This window comes from Rhinopithecus roxellana, chromosome 5 (genome assembly GCF_007565055.1).
Source record: "Rhinopithecus roxellana isolate Shanxi Qingling chromosome 5, ASM756505v1, whole genome shotgun sequence".
NCBI lineage: Eukaryota > Metazoa > Chordata > Mammalia > Primates > Cercopithecidae > Rhinopithecus > Rhinopithecus roxellana.
In genome coordinates, this window is record NC_044553.1 from 132,286,126 (window position 1) to 132,306,051 (window position 19,926).

General features: G+C 41.2%; 1 protein-coding gene across 1 annotated transcript in view; it reads left to right on the forward strand.

Annotated features, from left to right (window-relative positions):
* The window catches only part of LIN52 (lin-52 DREAM MuvB core complex component), a 115,082-nt gene extending 95,834 nt beyond the window's left edge, over nucleotides 1–19,248 (forward strand). Inside the window, exon 6 of the mRNA XM_010382627.2 lies at nucleotides 18,348–19,248. Coding sequence (XP_010380929.1) covers nucleotides 18,348–18,403 — 56 coding nt within the window. The 3' untranslated portion in view covers nucleotides 18,404–19,248. The remainder of the gene's footprint in view (nucleotides 1–18,347) is intronic.
* Nucleotides 19,249–19,926: the final 678 nt, after the last annotated feature.

A 19,926-nucleotide genomic window follows, 5' to 3' on the forward strand; every position in this document is an offset into this window, starting at 1 on the left:
ACCCGGGAGGTGGAGCTTGCAGTGAGCCGAGATCCCGCCACTGCACTCCAGTCTGGATGACAAAGCGAGAAGGTCCGTCTCAAAAAAAAAAAAAAGGAATTATAGGCCTGACTGGGCACAGTGGCTCATACCTATAATATCAGTACTTTGGGAGGCTGAGGTGGGAGAATCACTTGAGCCAAGGAGTTCAAGACCAGCCTGAGCAACATAGTGAGACCCTGTCTCTACAAAAAATAGAAAAATTACCTGAGCATGATGGTACGCACTTGTAATCCCAGCTACTCGGGAGACTGAGAGGTGGGAGGATCACTTGAGCCAGGAGGTGGAAGCTACAGTGAGCCATGATTATGCCACTGCACTCTAGCCTGGGTGATGGATCAAGACTCTGTCTCAAAAAAAAAAAAAAGAGTAGAGGGCCAGTTGCAGTGGCTCACACCTGTAATCCCAGCACTTTGGGAGGACAAAGTGAGAGGATCACTTAAGGCCAAGAGTTCAAGACCAGCTCTGGCAACATAGCAAGACCTCATCTACAAAAAAAATTTTTAGAAAGAAAAAAGCCAGTCCAGGCATGGTGGCCAGCTATTCAGGGGGCTAAGGTGGGAGGACTGTTTGAGCCTAGGATGTTGAGGCTGCAGTGAGCCATGATCATACCAGTGCCCTCCAGCCTGGGCAACAGTGAGACCCTGTCAAAAAAAAAAAGAATTCTAGTAAATGCTTATGCTTGTATAGAATCTAATTAACCAGATTTTCCCCCCTCTATTGTGTTTTGCCACATTATGTATAATTTATTTTAAGATCCTAAATTATGGTCTGTATTATTGAAACAGTATTCTTTCATTTAATACACATTTACTATATGTTAACCATATGCAGGTTAAGCTGTAGAGTTTCAGTGATACAGACTATTATACTCAATATAATTTTCTGGTGAGGATACTTTTGTGTTCTAATTATTTTAAACTAGTAGTTCATGAATTTTTTAAATAAGATTATTCAGAAACATCAATATCAAATATTCTGAAAAAACAGAAAGTTTACTAGTGGTTATTTCTAATCACAGGGAAAATAACCACTACCATATGACTTCCTAAGTAGACACATTAAGTTCTTACCTGATTGTGATGTGGTTTTAAAACAAATTCATAAGCAAATGAAGACAGAAGTTGTTGTACCTTTGTACTGCTACATGATTTTAGAGGAAAAAGTTTTTTAAAATTAAGACTGACTAGATGGCTACTGTATATTGTGCTTTTTATTTATTTGTTTATTTCTTTTTTTGAGACGGGGTCTCACTCTCTCACCCAGGTTGGAGTGCCGTGGCGCCATCTGGGCTCACTGCAACTTCTGTCTCCCAGGCTCAAGCAGTCCTCCCACCCCAGCCTTCTGAGTTGCTGGGACTACAGGTGCATGCCACCATGCCCAGCTAATTTTTTGTATTATTTATGGAGAGGGAGTTTTGCTGTGTTGCCCAGGCTGGTCTGAAACTCCTGAGCTCAAGCGATCTGCCCGCTTAGGCCTCCCAAAGTGCTGGGATTACAGGTGTGAGCTACTGCGCCTGACCTATTAGGCATTTTTTCCAAGTCCGTTAGAGAAATTATCTTTAAAAGTATTTTCACATTGATGAATTTATTGTTCAGTCAGATTGAGAAAATGAACCATATTTATTGAAACCACAATGCAAACAATTAAAAATCAAATTATCGGCCGGGCGCGGTGGCTCAAGCCTGTAATCCCAGCACTTTGGGAGGCCGAGATGGGCGGATCACGAGGTCAGGAGATCGAGACCATCCTGGCTAACACGGTGAAACCCCGTCTCTACTAAAAAAAAATACAAAAAACTAGCCGGGCGAGGTGGCGGGCGCCTGTAGTCCCAGCTACCCGGGAGGCTGAGGCAGGAGAATGACGTAAACCCGGGAGGTGGAGCTTGCAGTGAGCCGAGATCTGGCCACTGCACTACTACAGCCTGGGTGACAGAGTGAGACTCCGTCTCGAAAAAAAAAAAAAAATCAAATTATCAGTTAAATTATCAGCTAAGCAATGTAGATGCTGATTTGTCCAAAGAAGTAAAAGAATGTTCACAGTAAAATTGGATTAGCGAGGTCATCATTTAGATACACAGTTATTGATAGTGTGAGGGGAAAGCATTAATAGTAGAAATTTAGACTAGTGGAAATTTAACTTAAGCTATTCCTTTTTGTGACTTGTTAGCTATCAAACTGACCTGGACCTTAAAGTTAGTCTTGCTACCTATCTCAAAAGCTTCTTTTGAGAAGATTCAGTAAGTAAGTAACCAAGAACTCTTTCTCTCCACTTGCCAGCAAATTTTGTAGAAGCAACATGTTGAGCCGGGGAGTTTCCCTCATAGCTATTTTATGGGCAAAGTGAAAATTGTGTTCTTAGATTCATCAGTATGATTTCTTAAATATTTAAGAGAGAGAAAGGTTGGAAGGTAGTAGCTCCTTATTATTAGGCTTAACCTGAGTTTGATTTGGTAGATTTTAAAAAATATGTAATCTGTGTTTGATTCTTGGTTGTATGTAATTTGTTCCTCATCCAAAGAATTTAACGATGGAAATAAACATTCGTGACATGAAAAGTTACCCCCCCTTTTTTTTCTTTTAAAACGAGTCTCACTTTGTCACCTAGGCTGGAGTGCAGTGGCGCAATCTCGGCTCACTTCAAGCTTCACCTCCCGGGTTCACGCTATTCTCCTGCCTCAGCCTCCCAAGTAGCTGGGACTACAGGCGCCTGCCACCACGTCCGGCTAATTTTTTTTGTATTTTTAGTAGAGATGGGGATTCACCATGTTAGCCAGGATGGTCTCGATCTCCAGACCTCATGATCCGCCTGCTTTGGCCTCCCAAAGTGCTGGGATTACAGGCATGAACCACCGCACCCAGCCGAAAAGTTACCCCCTTCTAAAGCTTTTTCTGTCCATTTCCAGGCCCTAAGCAGAATTAATCATCTCCATCTCTGTTCCCTGGCCTACTCTTCCCTGAGTACTCATTCATGTTGCTTCTAGCTTATGAATGATGATATGATATGTAGTGATAATGAGCAAAAGCTGTATTTCCAGGGAAGCATTTGGCAAGGTTTTCTTTTTATTATGGAAAATTTTTAAGCTAACTAGAGAGAATATTACAATGAACCCTATGTACCCATCCCCAGCTTCAAAAATGATGAACTTTCTGCCATTCTTGTTTTATCTGTACCCCCTTTATCACACTTTTTGTTGTTTATGTTGTTTGCTGGAATATTTTAAGGCAAATCCTAGATGTCATACTATTTTGTTCATAAATACTTTAGTACGTGTCTCTGACTAGAAGATCCCCGTTTTTTGAAACACTACCATTATTAACACATCAAACAGAATACAATAATAATTATTTAATAACATCTAATAGTCCATGTCCAATTCGGCTCAAAATTGTTTTTTACAATTGGTTTGTTTGAATCAGGATCCAAATAAGGTCTGTACATTGCATTTAGTTGACATGAATCTTAAGTCTCTTTTAATTTCTCCATAACTGCATCCCCTAGTTCCTCTGGGTTTTTTCCCCCATTAATTAATGAAGAAGATGGGTTGTTTGTCTGGTAGGATTCCCCACATTTTCTCACTCTGTCATCCAGGCTGGAGTGCACAGGTGTGATCTTGGCTCACTGTAGCCTTGACATCCTGGGCTCAAGTGATCCTCCCACCTCAGCCTCCCAAGTAGCTGGGACTACAGGCACATGCCACCATGCCTGGCTAATTTTTGTATTTTTTGTGGAGATGGGGTTTCTCCATGTTGCCTGGGCTGGGCTCAAGCGATCCACCCACCTCGGCTTCCCAAGGTGGTGGGATTACAGGCATGAGCTACCACACCTGGTCCCCACATTTTAAGTTTGGATAATTTTATCCTAGTGATATCATTTAACATGTTCTTCTTTCCTGCCAAATTTCCTGCAAGCTGATAGAGCTAGATAATGGATTGGGTTTGGATTCAGCCTTTTTGGCAAGAATACTTCATAATGGTACTGTGTGCTTCCTGTTCCTTCATATCAAGACTGACATGACATCTGTCTGTTCCAGTTTGAGTGAAGATCAGTGGCTTTGGGTGGTATCAGTCATATTATTTTCAAAATAACAGTAATGATAATAACAGTTATTATTATTCTATGAAATCGGCAACTGTTTGGCTTCCCTGAAATGCAGTTCAAAGAGAAATGGCAGGAAAAATGTTAAATTTTTCCTTTTTTAATTTATCAATTTTCAGAATGAGTTGAAGTGACAGGACTTTTTTAAAAATATCGTAGATGTTTGTATTTGTTGTGTTTAGATCTACTAAAATCATTATTCTTTTTTTCTTCAAAATGGTCCCATCTTTAGTGGGCACCCCTTCAAGTTGGCTCCTGTCTTTTGACATGACCCTAGTAAATTTTTTTCTTTTTTATTTCTTTTTTCTTCTTTTTTCAAATTTTTTTCTTATTTTTTGTTAGACTGAAACATGGAAGACCCTAGTAATCTTCGATAACCTTCTTGCTTTCAGGAAGGTCAGGATATCCCTGGTTCACTTACTTATCCAGACTTGGACTCTTATCCATTTCTCCAAGGAATCTAGGCACTAATAGTATTGCTTTTAGTAGAAATCTAGGCACTAATTTTAGTAGAAATCTAGGCACTAATAGTATTCATTGTTAAGAGGCTGTCATTGTCTCTAGGCCTGTTCTGTGAACAGGGTAGGTAAATATGGTTTTTGTGAGAAGAGAAAAAGGAATTGTATTCTTTATTTTTTTTTTGAGACGGAGTCTCGCTCTGTCACCCAGGCTGGAGTGCAGTGGCCGGATCTCAGCTCACTGCAAGCTCCGCCTCCCGGGTTCACGCCATTCTCCTGCCTCAGCCTCCCGAGTAGTTGGGACTACAGGCGCCACCACCTCACCCGGCTAGTTATTTGTATTTTTAGTAGAGACGGGGTTTCACCGTGTTAGCCAGGATGGTCTCGATCTCCTGACCTTGTGATCCGCCCGTCTCGGCCTCCCAAAGTGCTGGGATTACAGGCTTGAGCCACCGTGCCCGGCCAGGAATTGTATTCTTACCAATAGTGCAGCCAGTTCAAATTTAAAATATTTGGGGGTTTTTATGTAATATATTTGATTTTATAATGATTTCTGTTTTTAATGCTGAAAATCTTGGTTCCTAATAACTAACATAATTATTTATTTAACGTACAATAGAAGTCACTTCAAAATAACTAACTATATATAACAACAAGACCCCTGGATGCAGCTTAAGGTTTCTTTCTATTTATTTATTTATTTTTGAGACAAGGTCTCACTCTATTGCTTAGGCTGGAGTGTAGTGACACGATCATTCCCCTCCCTATTGATGGACATTTGAGTTGTTTCTCATCTTCGGTTATTACAAATAGTATTGAATTGAATAGGCATGTGAATACCTCTAAAGTGGAATTTCTGCGTTAAAGAAATTTCTGGGTAATTTTACTTAAACAAAAATATTTGATGCTTGGTGTTTAACTAAGAACTGAGGCCGGGCACAGTGGCTCACGTCTGTAATCACAGCACTCTGGGAAGCTGAGGTGACTGGATCACTTGAGGTCAGGAGTTCGAGACCATCCTGGCCAACATGATAAAACCCCATCTCTACGAAAAAACACAAAAAATTAGCCAGGCATGGTGGCTCACACCTGTAATCCCCAGCTACTTGGGAAGGCTGAGGCGGGAGAATGGCTTGAACCCAGGAGGTGGAGGTTGCAGTGAGCCAAGATGGTGCCACTGCACTCCAGCCTGGGTGACAGGGCGAGACTCCATCTCAAAAAAAAAAAAAAACTGAAAAGGAAGTAGAGTTCCTCTTTCCTCATATATGAATATATTATTTCAACAGATACATTGTTGATCACCTACCATATGCCTAGTATTGTTCTAATTGCTGGGGATACAGCAAGAGGTTCTGCAGAACTTCATGGAGCAGTGAAAGTAAATAAAGTTAATTTCAAGGCCAGGCATGGTGGCTCACACCTGTAATCCCAGCACTTTGGGAGGCTGAAGCAGGAGGATCACTTGAGCCCAGGAGTTCAAGGCTGCAGTGAGCCAAGATTGTGCTACTACTCTCCAGGCTGGGCAACAGAACAAGACCCTGTCTCGGGGGAAAAAAAAAGTTAATTTCAGATTTTGTTAAGTGCTATAAAGGAAGTAAATGGGTTGATATTCAAGAAAGCACCTGAAGGCCAGGTACGGTGGCTCACGCCTATAATCCTAGCACTTTGGGAGGCCGAGGTAGGCAGATCACAAGGTCAGGAGATTTTTGGCAGGACATGGTTGTTCATGCCTGTAATCCCAGTACTTTGGGAGGCCAAGGCTGTTGGATTACTTGCCAACATGATGAAACCCCATCTCTACTGAAAATACATATATTAGCTGGGCATAATGACGCATGCCTTTAGTCTGAGCTACTCAGAAGGCTGAGACACAAGAATCACTTGAATGGGAGGTAGAGGTTGCAATGAGCCAAGATTGCACCACTGCACTCCAGCCCAGGTGACGGGGTGAGACTCCATCTCAAAAAAGAAAAAAAAGTAAAGAAGAAGAAAGAATTTCATACATTATCTCATTTAATCTCATAAGAGTCTGCAAAGTTTATTTTATAATTCCCATTTTACAGAGAAAACCCGTGTTCAGAAAAATAAATTACTTGTTTGTGGTCTTAAAGTTTGGAAAGGGGGGCTGGGGTTTGAATATGTTTAATTCCAAAGCCAGATAAGATAAATCCTTTTTCAGTGTATTGCATTGCCTCTATTAACCAAAAAGAAAGCAAAAAATAATGAGTTGTCAGAGTAAATGGTTTTGATTCTCATTTTAACCTGACAGAAATACATATTTTTTTTCTTTTAAAGTACTGCTCTTGTTTATCACTGGATTACTACACATTCAAAATATATATGCTTGTTTTATTTTGGGGATGTTTGTTATATAAGAAAATAGAGGAATATGCCTTTTTGTCCAAGCTAAATAAAACAACTTCAGTATCCATTTTTATTGTTTTTTATTTAAAGATGGTTCTACTTTTAAAATACCACAGCAAAAATATCTTACAGGTATTTCTAGCCTTTTCAAATTATGTGCCTTCTAAGTGTCCTATTTATTTATTTCACAAATATTTGTTAACATCTGTGTGCAAGTTACTTTATAAGTGTCTGTTGAATTAACTTTCGTAAATGTAATAGCAAAAACATTATACAGGGTTCTGTAAATAGCCATAAAGTTAATCTTAGGGGGAAATTTTTTTATTGTGCCAGCACTTATTGAGCACTTAACTGTATTATCTCTAAGTCTCACAATAACTCAGTAAGGCAGATACCGATCCCCACTTAACAGAGGAAGGAACTGAGGCACAGAGAGCCTATGTAATTCATCTGAGATCACCATCTCATACATGATGGATTTACACCTAAGGTAGATGTAAATCCCTCATGATCATAGGTTTTTTGTCATAAGTATTAAAAGTTTCTATTAAACAACAAAATAGTTTATAGGGAAATATAATATTTGTCCTGTCTAGTATTTTAAATTAAATCCTTAATGTTGTCCAATGAACCATACACAAAAATTCATAGCCATTTTTTGTGTATGCCTTAAACTAGAACTAGCTGCAGTTAAAACCCAGATTCTAATTTTACAAACAAGGCCACCTCTAACAATATTAAAATAAAATTCCTTGGCTTAAAGAAAAATTCTCCAATATCCATGGGAATGCTTGTGATATGAAGACAGCATCTTAAATCTCAATGCAAGTCATACACAAAGTGTTATTGTGATGAAAAAATAGTGGCATGAATAATACCTGCTCACAACCCAAGACACTTGATGTATCTTGGGCCTCAGTGTTTGTTGGATTTTATAATTTCATGAGGAAGATTTGTATTTTTTTTAAAAGTTCTATATTTCTGTGTGTTCCACTTGATGTCAAATCTGTATTCTTAGGTTGTAGGGTTCCATTAAAAAAAATAAATAATCTCAGCCCCTCCTCCCTCCACTCTCCTTTCCCCCCACACTCATTTTGTATAATATGGTAATGATATCACCGTAGCAGTAATTACGGGTCATCTTCATTTCTTTGATCTCTGCCTGTTCTGATGGCTTCATTCCTTTGACGGAAAAGATTTGGCTCTGGGTGCTATGATTATTTTGTTAAGCGTTATTGGAATAGACAGGAGTGAGAGAAATTAATCAATCCAAATGCAATTAGCATCATGTTTAACCCAGTGATGGACGTCTCAAGGTGAAACAGCCAGGGGAGTTTCAGACATTATTATTCAATCCAGTGGTTCTTATCTAAATTATAATCAAGAGAGGTTTTTATTGGCTTCTCAGTGTGAAGATGTAACCCTTTCCCTGCCCTGGGGGTCAAGAAGACTAGGCCTTCATCATCCCTAGACTTTAGCTGTTGCCAGCTGCCAGCCCCTTAAAGTCAGATAGACAGGGCAGGAAAGTTGTCTGAATATGCAAGTCATTTGAAATTATCTATACTGTGATCCTGTTCTGATTTTCCTGAGAGTGGAACCTAGCCTATGAATAAGTTACTCTGTCTAACTTGGGGCAAAATATTTTGTGTTCTGATCAAGTCACTTTGACTAGTTGTTGTTCTTCTGTCTTAACCTTACATAATAGATTATTATTGCTGTTCTTACTTTATGGATGAGGGTATTAAGACTGTGAAGCTACTAGCCTTTGGTCATAATAAGTGTTTCACCAGGATGTATTACTGTGTAAAGGCCCTGAAGCATGAATGTTCTGCACAAATTTATGAGTATTTAATACAAGTTCTAGCCCCCAGAGTATTAATTAATTGCTTTGATCTCACTGCCTTTCATTCAATTGAGTTTTCCCCTTGAATAGGAAACCAAGTAGAACTATGAAATAGATCTGTCAGGTCCTCTGAAAAGGAAACAAAATACAACTAAGAAGTTGTTAGCTCTCATTTCTCGAACACAGATCTTTGGGGGTTTTTTGCTGTTGTTTTGGTTTGTTTTTAGTAGGAAGAAAGATGGTAAGAATACATTTTTGAAATCTAGTCTTGTTTTGCTCTTAAAAGAGGGCAGGGCAAGGAGAATTGATGGAGAAACAGTCTTTCACTTGGATGCAACATTTTTCAAATGCCTGACAATTAAGATTCTTCTACTTCTGCCTTCAATCATCAGGCATCATGGCTGACAGTTCCCATATTTTATGTTCCTGCTTGATGTTTTATATTCTGAAAATAAATCTGTTGGCTGGATATTTCTGTCCTTTTTTTCTGTTATGAAAAGCCATTAAAATTATTTTCCATATTGGAACTGTCCAAATTTGTTTACCTGCACGTTGAGTCCTGGCTTTTCTTTTTCATATTACTTCTTGGATAAAGCACTCTGCAAATGGGTGTTACTATGAATTGAAGAAAAAAGTTTGATATAAAATTATCTTTCTCAGGCCGGGCATGGTGGCTCATGCCTATATTCCCAGCACTTTGGGAGACTGAGGCAAGAGGATTGCTTGAGGCCAAGAGTTCAAGACCAGTTCAACATAGCAAGACCCCATATCTACAAAAAATTAAAGTTAAAAAGTAAAATAAATAATAAAATTTTCTTTCTCAGAAGTCACTGGAGGAAACATTGTTCTTGGCCACTGCACCCTTTTGGAAGAGTCCTGATAGAGAGCCAAGATACCCAATAAAAAGATAATCTAGAAAGTGTGCTCCCAAAAAGATTTTTTTGAGAATACTGAGGACAAAAATTTTGATAGTCTGTGATAGTTTGATCCAGACCGTTCTTTTCTCAGATATATAGTATTTTAGCCTCCTTTTTGAAATGTTTTATTATGCCTAAATAATTTTTTTTTTTTTTTTTTTTTGATACAGTCTTACTCTGTCACCCAGGCTGGAGTACAGTGGCGCGATCTCGGCTCACTGCAACCTCCGCCTCCCAGGTTCAAGCAATCCTCCCCCTTCAGCCTCCCAAGTAGCTGGGATTACAAGCGTGTGCCACCGTGCCTGGCTAATTTTTGTATTTTTACTAGAGATGGGGTTCCACCGTGTTGCCCAGGCTAGTCTGAAACTCCTGACCTCAACTGATCCGGCAGCCTCGACCTCCCAAGGTGCTGGGTTTATAGGCGTGAGCCATCATGCCCGGTCACCTAAAGAACTTAAGGCAAAAGCCTCAAGGCTGCTGACCTTCAAATGCTACTTTTATATATTTTAGAGACAAGTAAGATTTCCACCAAAGACTGTTGCTTGTGTGTACTTCTCCACAAGAGTTGACTGAGAACAGGCGGTGGACCTTATTACAGTTCCACCACCTGCTGAGGGCCACCAGGTGTCCTAATGGAATGAAACTCCAAAAGACCCCTCCTCATCCAGTGGCACTGTGTGCTTTTCACAGCTCCTTCTGCTCTTGACAGTGACTCCAGCACCAGCTGCTCTCATATCAGAGGCATTAAAAGTGCTTAGTGCTTGACTTACTGATCACTTAGTGATACTTTTCCTGTGGAGATCTGACACAGCCGGAGTGTGGTGAAGAGTCTCAGTCTGGCAGACTGCCCTGGAACTGCTGCTCTGCTGTACACCAGCTCTGTGCCAGAGTCACAGGGAAACGTTGCACATTCCTGCGAAACAGAAATCAGCATTATAAATCACATTGCTCTCTTTTTGTTCTCTGCCAATCCACCAGAATGCTTGTTAACAATGGCTAGCCCCATCTTAAAGGCAGCATGGCCTTTGAGAATAGTCTCTTTCTGTGGGAAAGCATGTCTTTGACTTTATTTGAATCTTCCTAATATCTAATACATAGTGTGTGCTCCATGAGACTGCCTTCGTTCTTCATCACCCCCTCTATGCTTCTTTTCTTCACGGCACACAATGATAACTGATCAGTAGGTCCCTTTTGTCATAGCTGTTAGAATACATTCAAGATAGAATACATTCAAGATTTCAGGGACCAAAAAAGTAATTTTTAAAGAAGAGTCAAAACTATAACAAATGGCATCATTTCTATAAAAACATCTTTTATGAGGCCAATTAAATTAACAGCCTTTAGCACATTGATTTAAAGTAAACTGGGAATTTTTTTTTTTTTTTTTTTTTTTTTTCCAGATGGAGTCCTGCTCTGTCACCCAGGCTGGAGTGTAGTGGCTCAATTTCGGCTCACTGCAAGCTCTGCCTCCCGGGTTCACACCATTCTCCTGCCTCAGCCTCCCAAGTAGCTGAGCCTACAGGCGCCCGCCACCATACCTGGCGAATTTTTTTGCATTTTTAGTAGAGACGGGTTTCACCGTGTTAGCCAGGATGGTCACGATCTCCTGACCTTGTGATCCGCCCGCCTCAGCCTCCCAAAGTGCTGGGATTACAAGCGTGAGCCACCGCGCCCGGCCACTAAATTGGAATTTTATGTGTTCCTTTTGGCTAGAAGTATCTACTGGTATAGTTAAGGAAGGTAGCTGCCTCCACTTAGTACCTGGCATTACTGCAGCCAGGCTTAATACGCCACAGTATGCGTTACACAGATGCAAGTCTTTCGTGTTACCATTTGTCTTGCATTGGAAGATCTTTTTAGAAATAAATAGGTCTCCTTTTGCCACTCCTGGTGCTATGTATGTGCTTACTTGATATAGATCTGGTACCTCCTGTAAAGCAGCAGCTAAGGAGACTCCAGGGCTCACCGTGACTGACAAGAAGGCCAAGGAAGGAAGCAAGACTGAGAACAGTGGTTGTTTTGGTTTTGGTTTTTGGTTTTTGAGACAGAGTCTGACTCTGCCGCCCAGGCTGGAGTGCAGTCACATGATCTCGGCTCACTGCAACCTCCACCTCCTGGGTTCAAGCGATTCTCCTGCCTCAGCCTCCTGAGTAACTGGGACTAGAGGTGCACACCACCATGCCCAACTAATTTTTGTATTTTTAGTAGAGATGAGGTTTCACCATGTTGGCCAGGCTGGTCTCGAACTCACCCCTCAGGTAATCCACCTGCCTCAGCCTCCCAAAGTGCTGGGATTACAGGCATGAGCCACCATGCCCTGCCAACCGTGGTCATATTAATTTGAAGGTGGAGGGGTAGGATCGTTCAGTGGTGCAGTCTAAGAGTAAGAGGCATATACCACTTTGTAGACTAATGAAAGCTCATTGTGAACAACAGTATATCAATGAGGCAGATCAGATTCCAATTTGATGGGCAGCCGATTAATGAGATAGACACACCTGCACAGTTGGAAATAAGGATACAATTGATATGTTCCAGCAGCAGACAAGAGGTGTCTACTACAAAGGGAACCTGCTCTTTACTCCAGAAATCTATTCCCACAGACCAGGAATACATTCTCAGAAAACTACAACTCCATTGAACTCCATCCTGACTACAACAGTGTGGATTTTTTCTATCCTTTTGTGTACCCCTTTCTCATTCCTTTATTGTGCATAAAGTGACTGGCATTTGTGCACAAGCATATTGCCTTTTTATTTTTTAAACTAAATGGCCAATGATATATTTTGATCAACAGCAGATGGAGATAAGATGGGGATAAATACTGATTCTGTGGCAATGCCCCCCTTCTCCATTAGTGGCATGCTCATTCAGCTCTTATCTTTATACTTCATTAAGTTACTTTGCTCTCATCATTTAATAAAAATCAATAACACAGAATCCTTCCATACTTAAAGCTAGTAGTTCAAGATCCTGTCTCTACAAAAAATAAAAAAAAATTTAACCAGGTGGTGCACGCATATAGTCACAACTACTTAGGAGGCTGAGGCAGGAGGATCACTTGAGTCCAGGAGGTTGAGGCTGCAGTGAGCTATGGCTGCACCATTGCACTCCAGCCTGAGTGACAGAGCAAGATCTTGTCTCTTATTAAAAAAAAAAAAAAAAAAAAAATCCTTCCATACCTTGTTAAATTGGAGAATTTTGGTGTTTTTCACTTGTCATTCTAAAACCAACCCGTTTTTAAACTCTCTTGTACATAGCTGTTACATGTAGGGCAATATGTCTTTAAGTAGGGATACTCTTAAAGAAATGAATCTTAGATAGTTTTCCCATCAGGCATCCTATTGCTTAAATAAACTTCGTGTTTGAAATGAAAGAAATAGTTGTACAGTAGCAAGCATTTATTGAATGCCTATGTGACTTTGTATTAATCCTACCTTGAATGGATGAGGAAAGGAGCTCAGAAAAATAACTTGGTAATTTGCCTGTGTGGCCCAGGGTCAGTGTAAGAGCTGAAGTCCTGTTCTTTTCACAATATTATGTTGTCTCCTTTGTTTCCTGGCCACTCATATTAGAATCTGCTAAAAGCAACCTGTTAACTGCTCTTCTGAATGGGAGAAAACCATTGGAAAGCAATTCGTGCCCCCTTCACAAACATTTTTAATTATATTGAGGCATAGAAATATTTAAAGTAGTTTGCATTGGAATTGAAAAACTGAGCTATGAGTTTCTTCCACTTCATTAAAAAGTTACTTAAACTTTACATTGTTCCCTACATAAAAGCTGAGCAGAATTTTATCGGGCAATTGCCTCAAGGTTATAATCTGGACAATCTTTCTGTAATAAAACCCATATGTCATTGGCGAAAGGTGCAGAGCCCTGGCAGAGAGGGCTGGTCTCGAGAGAGATTCTGCACCCAATCTCGTTAACCAGGGTGCCTCTGGTAATCCCTCATCCCCTCACCAGTGGGAAATCAATCTGTACCACTGAATCTTTTTCAACCAGCCACCAGAAAAATTTACTGCAGAGAAGGCAGTTTGGGGATAGTCATTGTGGAAAGTGAGCCAGAAGCAAGGCTTAAATGTAGGGTGGAGGAATTGGAGAGTCTAAAGAAGATTATATTAAACCACACACCACTTTCAGAGCAGGCACAGTGGAGTCCTCCTTTCAGTCCTGACCTCTCCAAATATACCCAGGTATTTACAGCTGCCATGAACCGGATAGCCCTGGAGAAACTACGAAATGGGTGGGGGGTAACAGAAACAGTGGAAACCTGGAAGTTCATTGTAGTCTATCCATTTGCTGTCTCTCGCTGTGTAGTAGCCAGTCCCCTCTCCACACTCTCTGCAGCATTTCACATGTTATAACCCTATGGTGACAGTCTCAATTGTGGCTTTCTCAATTTGTGATCTATGTCCAACATAATAGGGCCTGTAAACCATGACTTGACATAGGGGTCATGCTTCTCTCCTGCACGGCATGCAACAGTGGCTGATGACCAGTGGGCCTCTCTTGGCATAGTTATTAGAATGGAAGCGGTGTTGCTTTCCTGTGAAACCTTGTAATCTTAGAGAATAAATCCAGAATCAAAAAATAGTTGACAGGCTGGGCGAGGTGGCTTGTGCCTATAATCCCAGCACTTCCAAGGCGGGCGGATCACCTGAGGTCAGGAGTCCGAGACCAGCCTGGCCAACATGGTGAAACCTTGTCTCTACCAAAAATACAAAAAGTTAGCTGAGCGTGGTGGTGCATGCTTGTAATCCCAGCTACTTGAGAGGCTGTGGCAGGAGAATCACTTGAACTGGGGAGGCAGAGGTTGCAGTGAGCTGAGATTGCGCCATTACACTCCAACCTGGACAACAAGAGTGAGACTCTGTTTCAAAAAAAAGAAAATAGTTGACAGATTTCACTGACTCTGGATAACACTCTCTCCCAATCTTATTGTGTCTAGAATTGTTTTCTATATAATATAATACATTATGGGGAACAAAGAAACAGGAGAAAATGGAGGAACTGGAAGTGCCAAGCTGAAGAATATGTAGTCTTATGCTGGCTATTCATTCTAGAATTATACCAAGCTATAACCATTGTGAAGAAGAAGGGAGAGAACTAGGCAGTGGGGAATAGAAATGGCTTTCTCTTCTCTGTAAGCAGGCAGTAGTCATCTCTGAAGATTTTTCCCCAAAGAGATTTGAAATTCCTGATGGGAGCTTAAAAAGCTAAGAGTAAAATACGTTTATTTATAAGACCCTACTAGAAGAGATTGTGTGTGTGTGTGTGTGTGTGTGTGTGTGTGTGTGTGTGTGTGTGTAGACGAGAATACAGAATAGTAGCAGAAGGCTGTCTCCCTACTCCTAATGGGATTTTGTAGCAGCATGTGCGAGTTTGTTTCAGAAGTCAAAAATGAACAGATGTTCGTATAAATTACCTCTGTGTCTGATGTCTTGCAAATTAAAAGCGCAGTTGGCATCACTAAACAATTTCACTAGGTTTGGGGGGGTGCGGTTAGCGGGCGGTGATTACTGTAGCAGGTCGGTAAGAATCTTCGCACTGCAGCAGAGCAAGGATAAAGAAATGAGGAATAAAATAAGGGCTATATGAATTAATCAGAAATGTTAACATCTCTGATGACAAGTGAACAGGAGGGCACGTGCTCTGGAGCAGCCCCTGACCCACAGCAATTTCTCTGTGCACAAAAAGGGGTTGGTGCTTAGCATCTGATTTATAGGGCACAGCCCTCTTTTAGGGAGCGGCTGTGTCATACATTCGTATATCTCCTATATGGGACTGGCGAGTAGGAAAACTTTCTCTCCTCCCATGTAGGAGATGATGTCTTTTGAATTACTTCTACTTTTACAGTGGTTTCCTGCAGCTCTGTGTACTTGGATTAGGTTGAAGGGGGAGGAATGATTGAGTGGAAAAAGGGTTGTTAAAAAGGATTGGTTAAATTCAAGGAGAGCTTGCCACTGAGAGACTTCTTGAAAATAGAATATCTATTTATTTTTCCTTTTAAACCCTTTTGACCTCTTAAATTGTGTGGATCTGTTAAAATTCTAAGTCTTAAAAATATTGGTCATTTTCCCATTTGGGGAAAAACAGTAAGGAGTTGGTGGGTCTGACGGTCAGCAGGCAGAAATCATTAGTTAGAGCAGTGCAGTGCTCCAGGCCCAGGATTTTTGGAACCAGGCTGTGTTCTCTCCAGAAGAGTTTTGTATTGCCCATGTTTGGTTTCCAGAGATCCTGCTTCTAGCCATGTTGCAGGATCATTTGTTGCATGTTTAAATTTGAGAGTAGGCAGATAACCCATCTAGTAGAAATAAGTGAGACCCAATCTGCCCAAAAGTATAAGGAATTTCTTTTCCTTCAAACTGAGGGAAAAGATTCCAAGGAATGGAGTTTTTTGTTTGCTAGCCTCCCTTTGTGCAGTTTGTTCATTCATTCATTAATTCATTCATTCACTCACTCAGAAAATACTGAATGCAAGAGAGCTTACCCACCTCTGGAAAATGTTGTGTTAATGATTAGCACTATACCCAGCGTGTTCATTGCTATTATCCAAGAGAAAAGTAGGGTGTTAACATACCCTCCGTTACAAATGAAGAGACTGAGGCTCAGAGATCTGCCCAGCCCAGGGTGTCACCCTGCTGCTAAGTGCTAGAGCTGGAACTTAAACTGAGTTCAAATCCTATGTTCTCTGCAAGAAGCCCATGCTACCTCCTATGGGCAAGACAGTACTTGATTGGATTTTCTCTAGAGTAGTTAGTCCTTGACCCCAATCTCTCCATTAACTTGGCATTGTTTGTATTAAGGGAAATGATTTTCTTGTCAAATAAGCAAGGCACATTTAAAAAGACTCCCATCATGTAGAGAATGGAGCACTGAGGGCCACTAACTAGTCATACTTGTTGATGGAAAGGAAGGAAACTAACATTTTTTGCATTTCTGGTTCTAGTTCTTTGGTGTATTATAATTTATCCAATCTGCTGAGTCTGTAGCAGGTCGGTAAGAATCTTGCACTGCAGCAGAGCAAGGATAAAGAAATGAGGAATAAAATAAGGGCTATATGAATTAATCAGAAATGTTAACATCTCTGATGACAAGTGAACAGGAGAGCACGTGCTCTGGAGTTTGCATCTGATTGTTTGGATCTTTTGCCGAGGGAGAGAAGTCCAAAGCACTAAACAGTCTCTGCCTTCAGTACATTTTAGTAGAGGAAGACAACTATATAAGCAAGTAATTGCATGCAAGTCTTATAGGAACTTTGCTTATACAGGATTTGCTATAAATCCACAAAGGAAGGAATGGTCTGTTTGATTTGGTCTGGGTTGGGATTGTGGGCACGTGAGGCAAGACCCAACACTGGGCTTCTATGCCTAGTTAATGGAATTTCCTTTCCCTTTGTTGGAGCACAGGAACAAGTGAAAGATGGGGAATGTGTAGATTGAAGTTACCAAAAGCCTCCCTGTGGTCCCAGAGGTTGTGTTGTTTTATTTCTTCATTGTACGATAAAACAAGAAAACTGTTAAATTTAAGTTGGGGCAGAGGGGAGCGGGAGGCCATTCATCTAGCTCCGTTTGCTCTGGACTTGGGAAAGGAAACAAGGAGGCCCAGGTGAAGTCCTTCTCATTCCTGAGGGTGCCTCCCTAGCCACCTTACTTCTTTGGTCATGATGGAGATGTGTTCTTGGGAGACCACACAGCCTGCCCTGTGCCTACTGCATGGTTCCAGAAGGCCTGGCTTCCAGAGCCAGCCATCAGCCATCAGAAACTTTCTGCACTGTTAAATCCATTTAAGAAATCTGAAAACATGGCCTTGCAGGATGAGGATGAGGAGGGGGCTGTTACACTACGTATGCTTTCTGAGATCTAAAATAGGGGACCTCTGGAGTGGCCCTTGTAACTGAGAAATGTTTTACTTTCATTTTGGAACCTTCTATGTAGGAAAGTAGCTGTATAAACCCACTTGTAACTACAGCATTCAAAGATTGATGGTGCTGAAAGCCGGAGAAAGACACATAAACCTTGGCTGGCTATATTAAATATCTAAGGACTGACAATGCCAAGGGAAAGAAGACCAAAGCTCTATGAACCCTACTTTATGACGCCATCCACAGATGAGCTGCACTGAGGGAATATAAACCCTGTTATATTACAGTACCCAGGGACTACCACTGCCGAGAGATAGGGTAAATGATCTCTAATTTTGATTTGAGATTATAAATGTCCAGAGACCAGCAACCCAGAGAAGACTAATCTTGGTTGGATTTTAGGCTCCCAGAGCAAACCCCCTGAGATAGTGAGCATGAGTATTAGGTTAGATTCTTGAGACAGAGATAGGTTTTGGGGGAATCCCCTGGTGATTTGTTTAAATATGAATGATAAAATCTTTCCCAGTCATTTGGTGTGTATCTCAGTTGCCAACTTCAGAATAGCAGTTGTAGAGTTGTAGTTGTCTATAGCGGTTTGTTTTTACCCCCTTTTAGGAGGTTAGTTGGTGATGATTAAATCTGTTGTGATAGCAACTTGATATATAATTTAAATCAATCTGCATTTTTAAGTTAAATCTTTCTATGATTCTTTTTTCAGATTTTAGGTTTTCATTGATCATTTGTTTGCTTTGTGATTCCAGCCAGAGAGATGACACGGGGGAAATTCCTCAATATTCTAGAGAAGCCCAAGAAGTAGCAGCTGCTTGTGGACAGGATGTCCTGGGTTTCGAAACCAAGCTGCCTTCCCGGTGCACCTCTAACAATGCACACCTCACTGCTTGCTTGGGAGAGACCAGAGGGTGTACCTCCAGGACTACTCTCTCCCCTGTTCCTGGCACTCTGCGCGTCTGAGGACATTCAGCAGCAAGAGAAGAATCTGCTGTACCCAAGGATCATTGCAGTTACTCAATCAGCTTTCAGACTTGAACCTTCTTAGCCTCGGATATTGGTAACAGCTGAGGGCATATCATTCTTAAAGGTCAAAGTCCTGCTTTCTCATTTCTGGAAGTGATTCAGGAGCCCCAGGATCTTACGGTTGATTTGACTCAGTCATGGCAGTCAGTTGTGACATGTTGATTGGATGGGTTCTTTTGAATTGTTCTTGATCTCTTAGGAAGTGTTTTTGATTCAAGGAGACCAGAGACCAACTAGATTCTGGACCAGACCATGCAGCCTGACCTGTGAACTCTCCAGTATATACTAAGTTCCCAGAATCCCCAGCTGGAGAAACCAGAATCTTCTTGAAATGTACATCTGTTTTTTAAAACTTCTGTACCTCTTATGATAGTCCCATTTGCTTTTCATTCCTTACTTCCCAGCCCCACCTTCCAGTTCTGACTTCAGGCAGAGGGATCCCTGAGTCCCTCCTGGAATTAGCTTGTATAATGAAAGGCTCATCCAAGGTTGCCTTGGGTTCTAGATCTAAAGACCAATGTGGGCCGGGCGCGGTGGCTCAAGCCTGTAATCCTAGCACTTTGGGAGGCCGAGACGGGCGGATCACGAGGTCAGGAGATCGAGACCATCCTGGCTAATATGGTGAAACCCCGTCTCTACTAAAAAATACAAAAAACTAGCCGGGTGAGGTGGCGGGCGCCTGTAGTCCCAGCTACTCGGGAGGCTGAGGCAGGAGAATGGCATAAACCTGGGAGGTGGAGCTTGCAGTGAGCTGAGATCCGGCCACTGCACTCCAGCCTGGGTGACAGAGCGAGACTCCGTCTCAAAAAAAAAAAAAAAAAAAAAAAAGACCAATGTGAAGGTGACAGAAAGGACTTTAGAGTTCTAATTAATCTGTTACAGATTCAAGCAAGAAAGTCAGTGTAGCCTGAAAGACAAGAGAAACGGGATGGTTTATAGGAGTTCCCATTTGGTTGAAAGCTAGAAGCCCTAACTGACCTTGAAAGAATGTGCTATGGTATGGTGGGATCGTCCCCTCTGACAGCACGTATGAGATAGTTCATCTATATAATAGAAACACACACACACGAAAGAGAATCTTCTGACTTAAATACAACTTTCATGGAGTTCTTCACCACTTATCTGTCTCTGTTAAAAATCTGAAAATCTAGCCCATGGGTAAAATCTATTATATGTGTTCTCCATATTTCTCGTATAAGCCAGCCCCCAGCATCTGATGTTTTGAGAAGTGCATGGAGTTTCCTAAACTTTGTACAAAAGAATATCCCAGGGCCGGGCGCGGTGGCTCATGCCTGTAATCCCAGC